Below are 10,162 nucleotides of genomic sequence, written 5' to 3'. Positions count from 1 at the left end.
CTTCAAGCAACTTAAAGAAGTCCAGACGCTTTTCTTTGCAAGCTCCTTTGACTACGATGACCTGGATGACTGAGAACCTTCACAGACATAAGCGCAATATCCATTTTTTTTTTTTTTTTTTTACATTTCCTGTTGCTCCAATGCATGTAATCACCAGTTACTTTTTACTGCGTTTTCTTTTTTTGTTTGTGTTTTTTTTTTTTTTTTTTTTACAGGAACATACTGAGTAGCATTCTTCTCAAAATGAAAATTTGTTGAAAAGTTGAATACAAAGAAATAAGAAGACAAGCTCCTTACCACCTCTGTAAATCGAGCTAGTCGCTAGATAGCAATAATATTGTCAGAAATGCATGTCTGCTACATGCAGGCAGGAGCACTCTCTCAGAGTCTTAAGCTTCTGCTCGACTCTGCTTATGAATCATTAAAGCAATGGTTGGGACTTCCAGTCATTCAATCAATAGTTGTAACACATTAGTATGGATTTCAAAATGTTATTTGGTTTTCATTTGTACCTATTTTCAGTAATATCAACTTTAATATCAGCAGATTAACTAGGCATATAATTATTTTCTTTCTCTCTTTTTTGACATATTTTTCAAGTCATCTATATTTGACAACAACATAATAAAACTGGAAATTGTGTTTCTGGTGTGCCACCCCTATGAAAAAAATCCGGATGCGCCCCTGGTAGCAGGAGCGGCAGGCTGCTATTCCTGGACCTGAGTGTGTTTTTCCAGTCGCACAGAGGAGAGCGGGCTGAGAATGTCCTCGTGTCAGGCTCGTTCATTTCCCGCGTTACAAATACTAAAAGTGGATACATTGCACACAACGGTAAGTTGCTTCTTCCTTGAACGTGGCTGGGTATTTAGAGAGGGATAACGGTTTCCGAGTTGATGTACTCTCGACGTCTCCCACGGGAAAAAAAAAAAGCCCTTTCGGAATAAGTCTTTTCGAGGAAGAAATGGCAAATTTATCATATGTACAATACAAAATACCTTACAAAAGACATATGTGAATGTCACACACTGCAGAAGAATCTTTAGCTAGGCAGCATAAAGAGGAAGCAAGCCAAAGGGCTGTTTTCCCCTCTCTGTTTAAAGCTCCTTTCCTGTCAGTGAGCCGATGAATTTTTTTTCATTCGTTGCTAAAAAAGGTAAAATAAAAAAAGAGTAATTTTTAAAGTGACTTTTAGAAATTTCCTCTTGTGTCAGCCACCAATTAAAACTTTTATAACCACACACACAACGTTCAGCTATTTGTTGAATGCCACGAGAGCAGTCTAGCCTGCATGTATGTGTCTAGTTGTTTTACTGTCTTGCCGAAACTGAAGCGCTGTAACTGTGGTACAAATGTGAAGTAAAATGGACTAGTTTGCCATTGCTTGTTTACAGCAGTGGCTCCTGCACTGCAGCAGTTCATGCAATATCAGTAAGATTTCAGTTGCAGCTGGCTGGTGTCACGAGCTATTTACGTTGACATGCCATTCATCCAGCTAAAAATAATCATACGCATTCACTGGCTCTTTTAAAATGTCATTGCAGCAACCTACTGCACTCAGTAGCTAACAATACAAACCAGCTGCCAGACTCCAAGCCAGTGAACTCTTGCTTTACACATGCGGGAAATGATTTAGGACCTCCTTCCTTCTTGAACGTATGCAGATACATTTTTGTTATAAGCTTCCTGAGTGCTGCTGTCATCTTGACCCTCCTCCAGCTGGGCTCGAGTTCATCAGGCTCCAGATAAACATGTCCTCATCGTATGCTGCTACGATAGCAGCGCTGATTACAACAAACTCTTTTAATCCACCCATCAAAACCAGGACCCACGCCACTTCTAACACAGCACGGACTCGTAAGCCTAGCCAGGATCACCGCTGCCCTCAAACTGTACAGAGGAATGCTGTTTCACCTGAGCCTCAGGGATTTTACGATGAGCAACAGGAGAATCCTGCTGACTATTGCATAGGTAGGTAAGACACCGACCCTGAAATCCAGCTCCCCTGGTTGAGATCTTCAATTTTCACATCTGCTGCGTATTTCATTGCAGGTGGTTACTACCCTGTAGAGATTGGAGACATTTTTGTTGACCGTTACCAAGTTGTTAAAAAGTTGGGATGGGGTCATTTCTCTACTGTGTGGCTCTGCTGGGATATGGTGTAAGTACAGGTTTGGTCCACTTGACTTTTTACACAACAATTATCAATATGATCCAGTAACTCACTGACATAATTGTTTGCATGCAGGAAAGGGCAATTTGTGGCTCTGAAGGTGGTGAAGAGTGCTCAAACATTCACAGAGACGGCACTGGATGAGATCAAACTTCTGAAATGCGTCAGTGTGGTCACATTGCTGTCAGATTCAAGTCATTTTGGAGTGCTCTTAAAACACTCGTGTAACAGAACTGGCTTAGGGTTAGGCTTAGTCTGGCCACGAGCAGAAGTCTGAGTAATCAGCGTGTTTAGTGGTGCAATGAACTGCAAAGGTTTTCTGCGATCATTTTGCTATTTTATGTCCATCACTGTGGAGTCACAATAATGTCACCATGCTATGAAATCATGTGTCCTCTTCATTTTTATTTATTTTTGTTCAATACGTACTTGTTTAATCATCAGGTAAGAGACAGCGACCCCAAAGATCCTAAACGAGACAGCATAGTCCAGCTCATTGATGACTTCAGGGTGACTGGAGTGAATGGAGAGCGTATCCTTTATAAAGATGGTCGATCACAATTATCTGCTCCGCAACTTGTAGTATTTCATTGAGTGGTGCAGATCTTGTAAGTGTATTCTGGCTTCTTCTAAATACCCAGGGTGTAATATTCAGGTTCTGTGGTATAAAAGCAGGTCCTTAATTGCTCAACAGATGTGTGCATGGTTCTGGAGGTTCTTGGGCACCAGCTGCTGAGGTGGATCATCAAATCGAACTACACAGGCCTCCCTCTTCCCTGCGTTAAGAGCATCCTCAGACAGGTTTTGTGCAATCCTTTATTCCAACCTTTGAAATGGTCCCCTGTCTATGACCACTATTTGAGGTTTTTCTGTAAACAGAAGATGTTCTGTCTTTGCCTATGTCAGTGATCTGATTACGGTTCCTTCTCACAGGTTCTTCAGGGTTTAGATTACTTGCACACTAAATGCAAGATCATTCACACAGACATCAAGCCAGAAAACATCCTTCTGAGAGTGGATGAGGTTTATGTTCAAAAGCTCGCGGCCGACACCAAGCTGTGGCAGATGCCCAGGTCTCCTGTATTCACCAGCACCTCAGGTTAGCGATGCTGTGCTAATAATTAGCCTACATATGACTCAGTTATATGGTGTCTCGGGAAGTACCTTAACCACATTTGTGCCTTTTTCCCCTCCTGATGTTTTTCCATTTGCCAGTGAACACAGTTTCCAGAGAAAAACAGGTGTGTAATATGAAATATATTCCTCTGATATTATTATCCTATTAATACATTTTTATTCAGCTCTGATTGTATTATGACCTTTACTTTTATACTTTGACTTACTTAGAGTGCGCCCAAGTTACTCGGAAAGCTGACTGGGGTTTTCCACACTCTTGGGGAGTGGGTAAGATGGAGTTGGTGTTTTGCTTTTATACTGATGCATCCTATAAGCTCCTTCATCTTTGTCAAACTGTGTAACAACCGGTCTTCTGTACAAGCACACTACACTGAGACTTCTATCCACAGTGAGTGGATATGGGAAAAGTTACTGTTCATACTTGATTTTTATCAGCAGTTGCTGAGTTGCTGAGCAGTTGTGGCCTCTTCACCTCAGTCAGAAAATATGCTCTGCCTGTTTTTTTGCATTTGTAACATTCATATAATCAATAATTATGGCATTCATATTGCAGCATTTTTTTCTTACTACCCACTCAGGTGTGTGTAACTTTTACAGACAGTTCAGAATGCTGCAGCTCGCATTCTAACCAAAACCAGCAAGTTTGCCCACATTACTCCTGTCCTTGCCGATCTGCACTGGTTGCCTGTCAAATATCGTATTCAATTTAAAATTTTGTTGTTTACTTTTAAAATTACTAACAACACTGCACCCAGCTACCTTAAGGACCTTTTAAACCCTTATGCTCCTGCTAGGGCTTTAAGGTCATCGTCACAGTTACTGCTGGCTCAGCCCAGATCTCGACTTAAGACTAGAGGTGATCGATCGTTTGCTCTTGTTGCACCTGTGCTGTGGAACAATCTCCCGATTGGCATCCGGGCATCTGATTCTATTCATTCTTTTAAATCACAGCTTAAAACATATCTTTTTAAACTTGCCTTCTCCACCTTTTAATTGCTGGTTTGTTTGTTTGTTTGTTTGGTTGCTGTGACCTATTGACCTCTTGTATTAATTCCCTCCTATCTTTCTATTGGTGTCTTTTATTATGGTGGTACAGCTTTTATCTTGCTATTACCCATGTGCTGTAGTCATTCTTATTGGTAGCTTTTATCTATGAACATAACTCGTTATTTTTTTATTTTTTTTATCCGTTATCAATGTTTGAACCTTTTATTGTTTTATGTAAAGCACTTTGGTATGCCCAAGGCTTTTAAATGTGCTCTATAAATAAAGATTGTTGTTGTTGTTGTAGAGTTTGGGCAGAGATTGGAGAGCACGTTATATGTGTTCATTCTACTGTATTTTTCTTCCTTTCTCATCCTAAAGAGACACTGGAAAGAGGCGTTTGCAATATATGCACTGCAGTGGAGTACAGACAAGTAAAGAGCAGGTTATCATGTATTTAGAGAGTACAGCTCCTATGGTGTATTACTTATGGTATATATTCTACAGTAGGCAACTTACTGTGACTATCAGGACTGGGCACTAAGCAATGCTGAAACAGTAAGCAGACACAACTGGTTATTTTGATGTCCTTCCAATAGCCGCTGTTGTGGTTTCACCATAGCTTGTTGTCAGCAACCTGCTCTAAATCATGTGAAAACTTTATGATTCACTGCTGAGGTATGAAATATAAAAACAATGCTAAATACATCCACTGTTGTCTGTGCACTTAAGTACTAATAGAATATGAAACATCACTTGTAGTTGCATTATTCTGCATTTTTGCTGGATCTCACAAAGCAGGCATAGATTTGTGATAAATCACTAAGCACATTTCTTATTAATTTCTTCGGTCCATGCTCTCTGCTGATTGTTTTCCACGTATGACTGTGCCCTACAGTCCAGCAGGATTTCCAGAAGTCCAATTAAGCGACTGACGAGGAAAGACAGAAGCCGACGAGGCAAGCCTGATGTGTCCGTTTCTGTCGGTGCTACCTCTAGCACCCATGGCTCCACTTGTCACTCTAAGCTAACAGGTTCTAACATCACTGTAAGAAGACAGACTCTGCTGTTGGAAGACAGATTGAATTTAGCTGCACACAGCCTCAGAGACTCCTTCTGCTCGTGTCCAGACCTCAGCACAGATGCTGCTGTCTCTGGATCCAGATCATTGTTATTACATCAGACTGCAGACAGAGATTCTCTGCTACCTTCACCATCATGTCCACAAGGTGAGTCTAAGAAGATTTCTTGGAGGGAAAGTAACTCTAAAGCCAACAGTTTGTTCCTCTTTCTGTGGAAACTTGCATTTTGGCTCAAATCTGTACTTTGGGCTGTGTGTTTACATAAACTGAAAGGCTACATGGATCGTAAGTAGTAAAAGTACTTTCTTAGCTGTCATGTTGTTTTATGTACTTAAGGCACCAGTGACTCAGATGTTATTCTGGACCTACTGAAGCCTCACAATGCTGACAAAATCCTCATCAAGATTGCTGATCTAGGCAATGCCTGCTGGGTGGTGAGTGAATTTATTTTTATTAGGGAATATGTTTCTGTTTGTTTTTGATTTCTAGAGAATATCTGAATTCCAGATCACACGGTTGTTGCCTTTCGGAGTTTAGAGTTGAGTTGGTCTATGTCATACCATAAATTCAGCTGCAACTGCCCAGGGCTTTGTGCTTCAGGATTCTGGCTTTATTAAACCTTTAAGTATTTGATATTATAGTATTATTCCCACATTTAATCAAAACACACTCAGAACTTTGAAGTAAACTGCACTCTGTTTCATAAATGGCCACACGAGTGCATTAAAAATGCTTCTAAGTCATCATTATGATGCAATGCAGCAGGTGCACGGCATGATAGCCATATTTACAGTGCCCTGTGGTGAAAACACAGCTGCCATATGTCGCTTGTGAGACTGTGTGGGCTGACATGTAGCTTAAGAGAGGCGTATGTAGCAATCTTGTGCAGTTCATTACAACTGATGGTTTCCATTTTATTTGTCCGAGTCAGAAAAACAGATCAAGATGCTGTTTTCTATGGTAACATTTTAAAAGCATGCAAGAAAAATGAAAAATTATTCTGTAGCCTATTATGGTATTTATCCCTGCTGTCAATGAAATGTCTATAGAATAATTATAATCTTTAAGGGTTCTGAATATAAACATATAGCCGCAGTGTCACAAGACTATTTTTTAAATGATATTTGTCAGGGCTTCAGGCGGATTGTTTTAACAAGTTTATTTACAGCACAAACAAACAAAACTGTCAAAGTTTAGGGTGAATGTTAGAGAAAGTCAGGAACAGGAACAGGTGAGCTGATCACTTGCAGGTGCATGGATCCAAAGGGCACGAACCAGGATTAGTCCCACCCTGAACACAGAAATCAACATGTCCAATATTCTCAGTTTCAGGTCTTCTTCTTCAGACACAGCAACTTAGAACTATTTTAGTAGCTGTGCCATTTGACTTTAAGATGAAAAGTTCTCAAAATTCAACAGCACAAAATGTTGTTGAAAAAGAAAAAATTTCCACTATAGTAGATTAAAATCACCCCTCCTTTATGCACATCTGCAAATCTTTGTACACGGATGGGGGCAGCTCCCTTACATTTACTGAGATTGGCAATTGACTGTGAGTTAATTAATGTGTGAAAATGGCTAACATTCTGTACAGCATCGTTGATCACCGATTCTAACTTGTGACAAAACAGATGACGATCAGGTTAGGATTGATTTAATCACTCAGGAATGCGGCTGTTTCTCTCTATCACCCCATCATAACCCTATACAGGAAGGTTGTGGTGGGAAGGTAATAATAATATATTAGAGTGACGAACATATAGACCAGAGTAGAGGGTAAATCACCAAATCTCCAAAGCAAATCCCACCCTGGCTGTACGTATGGCACTGTACGCAAACTCTGGACGTACTAAAACCTCACTACCCTTTGAACGAACTCTAATAACTTGGGTCATTCATGAACTTTTACTCCTATTATTGGATAAAGTTATGTTTATAACAAAATAAAATAATAAAGACATGCTCATCAACCTCAGTTTCACTCTGTGTTTAATGCCAGTCAGTAAATGTTAGCATGCTAATATGTTAAATTCCAGTTGTTCCTAAGAATAGTTATTTATCATAATTATTGAAATAATCTGGTCTGTCGTCATCATCATAACAGTGGCTTACACCAGCGGTCCCCAACCTTTTTTGCGCCACGGACCGGTTTATGCCCAACAATATTTTCACGGACCGGCCTTTAAGGTGTCGCGGATAAATACAACAAAATAAAACCAGTACCGGTTTATTCATAACACACGTGAAAAGACCCAGGAAACAGAGTTAACGATTAAAAACGATAACAAAGTCATGCTAAAAACCGATAAAAAACCCTGAAAACCATACATTTCACACCCGAGCCTCAACTCTTGTGGCCCGGTGCCAAACGACTCACGGACCGGGCCCAGGGGTTGGGGACCGCTGGCTTACACAACCATGTGCATATAGATTAAGGGTCACAGGTTTTTAATTTAACATAGAGAGATTTTGTGCAGCCTTGTATGCAGCTCATCTATCTTGTTGCCAGCACAAACACTTTACCGAAGACATCCAGACGTGTCAGTATCGTTCTGTGGAGGTCCTGATTGGTGCTGACTATGGCACACCCGCTGACATCTGGAGCACTGCCTGCATGGTGAGCTAAGTACCTGGATATAAGTGTAAAAACAAAATAAAAAAAGAAGAAAGAAATGAAGGTCACACATCTCATTGACATTCATAGATTCACTACAACCATTTTTATTTTTGTCCCTCTCTGTGTAGGCTTTTGAATTGGCCACAGGGGACTATTTGTTCGACCCACAGTCAGGAGCCACATTTTCCCGCGAGGAAGGTTTGTGGTGTACACAAATTTCTCTTGTCCTTGATTTATGTGCTTATAGTACGGTGTGTACTCATGTCCTTTCAGATCACATTGCCCACATCATTGAGCTACTAGGACCTCTTCCATCACAGTTTGCCCTCTCAGGGAGAAATTCTAAACGATATTTCAACTCTAAGGGTAATTTTGTGTCATTGTGCGATCACTTTGTTTGTTTTTTATTGTAGTTTGACACAGAAAGTTTTACCTATTTAATTAACTCTCTTTTTAATTCTCTTACGCAGTTCATCTTTTCCTTCCTAAAAGTGTTCTGGTCCGTTTTCCTTGTCTCCAGGACATCTGCGACACATCTCAAAGCTGAAACCATGGGGCCTGTTTGAGATCTTGCTGGACAAATATGAGTGGTCACGGGAGGAAGCTTTACAGTTCAGTTCCTTTCTCTTGACAATGTTGGAACTGCTGCCAGAGAAAAGAGCCACAGCTGCCCAGTGTCTAACTCACCCCTGGATTGCCTTCTAGACACACTGGCTTTGTGACATTTAGAGCCCAGTGAACTATCTCTGTGATGGGATTTGGTCAGCGGTGGGTGTAGCCTGGTGCTGGCATCATGAGCACAGCTTTTGATAATGTTTATTAGCCTGACTTGGGTTGTTTGGTCTTTTGTTAGCTGTCTAAGTTAGGCAATGACCAAAGTACAATTTTGTCCTACAAGAAAAGTGCCTCAAACCAAGCGTACAATATCCTTAAGTTTTGATAACAGAACAGAAGATTTGTTTTATTTTTTCTTCTAAAAAAGCAAATGAAGACCTCCCCTTCTTTATACCCAAGTATTGAAATGGCAACAGTGTAAAGCAGGATTTATTATCCCGCAAATATGTCCATCTGCGTACACATTTCCATTTGGGCAGAGGGGGGAGAAGGGTTTTCACCCACCCCAGATGTGCTCCAGTGCAGTCCTCCAAGATCCTAACTGCATGTCGCTGGATGCAGATGATGTAAGCATCTGCTGAATGCTGATTGGTTGACAAGTGGGCTGGAAAAGAGAAGGGAGCAACAGCAGAGTTCACCAGGAACAGGAGATAAAAACTTCAAAGATAAAAAAAATGCGTAATGAAAAGCACAGAGAGTGGCTACAGTGGACATGTTTCATTGCTTTTACTACTCTGTTTCACTTCACCTCTTTCTATGTTGTAACTTTGCTTTTCTCTGTGGCTGGTTGATGGAAAAACAACAACATGAGCGACCCACAGACCAGGGGCCCGTTCTTCGTACGTCGCTTACTACATCCAAGATCAAATGACACATCCAAGATCAAATCATCGCGCTAACCGTGAGCTCGCTAATCCGGTTCCCCGAACACACCTGCTGTTGACGATTACTACAGCTGGACGCAGGAATGTGACATCACTGGGTGTGGTAAAAGGGGCTACGCATCGATAGTAGAAACATTGATCGGCAACCCGCTGATTGGTCGGCGAAAATGTCGAAGGGGCGTGCTCGGTATTTTCCGGCAGCAGAGCAAGAACTCATGAGTGAGGGATTACAGGAGTTTCAGAGTTTAATTAAAACGCAAGAGAACACTGCAAAGGCTGCAAAAGCAAGGAGAGAGGGCTGGCAGAAAGTTGCTGACAAATCAAACTCGTAGGTAATTTAATAATAATAATAATAATGGATTGGATTTATATAGCGCTTTCCAAGGCACCCAAAGCGCTTTACGATACCACTATTCATTCACGCCCACATTCACACACTGGTGGAGGCAGCTACGGTTGTAGCCAGGCTGCCATATCGCGCCATCGGCCCCTCTGGCCAACACCAGTAGGCGGTAGGGTAGATCTATCATATGACACTATATTGTCCAATATCATATGGCATTATATTATATTATAATATGTTATATTATATCCCCTTTCACATTAGAGCCACAACAGGACCCACAAGAACATGGGAACAAGTAAAAGTGGAATACAGGAGTATTCTACAGAA

The 10,162-nt window shown here is 41.0% G+C and overlaps 1 protein-coding gene across 5 annotated transcripts; it reads left to right on the top strand.

The window, feature by feature from the left end:
• Nucleotides 1-681: 681 nt before the first annotated feature.
• LOC146708949 (SRSF protein kinase 3-like) lies at nt 682-9,428 on the top strand. 5 transcript variants are annotated; one of them, XM_085455852.1, is made up of 15 exons: nt 686-831; nt 1,717-1,968; nt 2,050-2,158; nt 2,246-2,333; nt 2,615-2,702; nt 2,865-2,971; nt 3,104-3,269; nt 3,386-3,411; nt 3,518-3,574; nt 5,190-5,520; nt 5,710-5,807; nt 7,883-7,990; nt 8,119-8,188; nt 8,264-8,356; nt 8,511-9,428. In XM_085455852.1, exons 2-15 carry the CDS (start codon nt 1,749-1,751, stop codon nt 8,693-8,695), a joined length of 1,746 nt encoding a protein of 581 aa, XP_085311978.1. In that variant the 5' UTR covers nt 686-831; nt 1,717-1,748; the 3' UTR covers nt 8,696-9,428. The 5 variants fall into 5 exon arrangements, with proteins under 5 accessions (XP_085311980.1, XP_085311977.1, XP_085311981.1 ...); XM_085455854.1 differs by having other exon boundaries at nt 682-831; nt 8,119-8,356; nt 8,461-8,614; XM_085455851.1 differs by having other exon boundaries at nt 685-831; nt 3,395-3,411; nt 8,119-8,356.
• Nucleotides 9,429-10,162: the final 734 nt, after the last annotated feature.

The sequence above is a fragment of the Copadichromis virginalis genome, linkage group LG5, assembly GCF_057382275.1.
Source record: "Copadichromis virginalis isolate Kocher_CV1m ecotype Utaka linkage group LG5, C_Virginalis_male_GT1.1, whole genome shotgun sequence".
NCBI lineage: Eukaryota > Metazoa > Chordata > Actinopteri > Cichliformes > Cichlidae > Copadichromis > Copadichromis virginalis.
The sequence above is the reverse complement of the archived record's forward strand: the minus strand, read 5'-3'. Positions and strand labels throughout refer to the sequence as shown.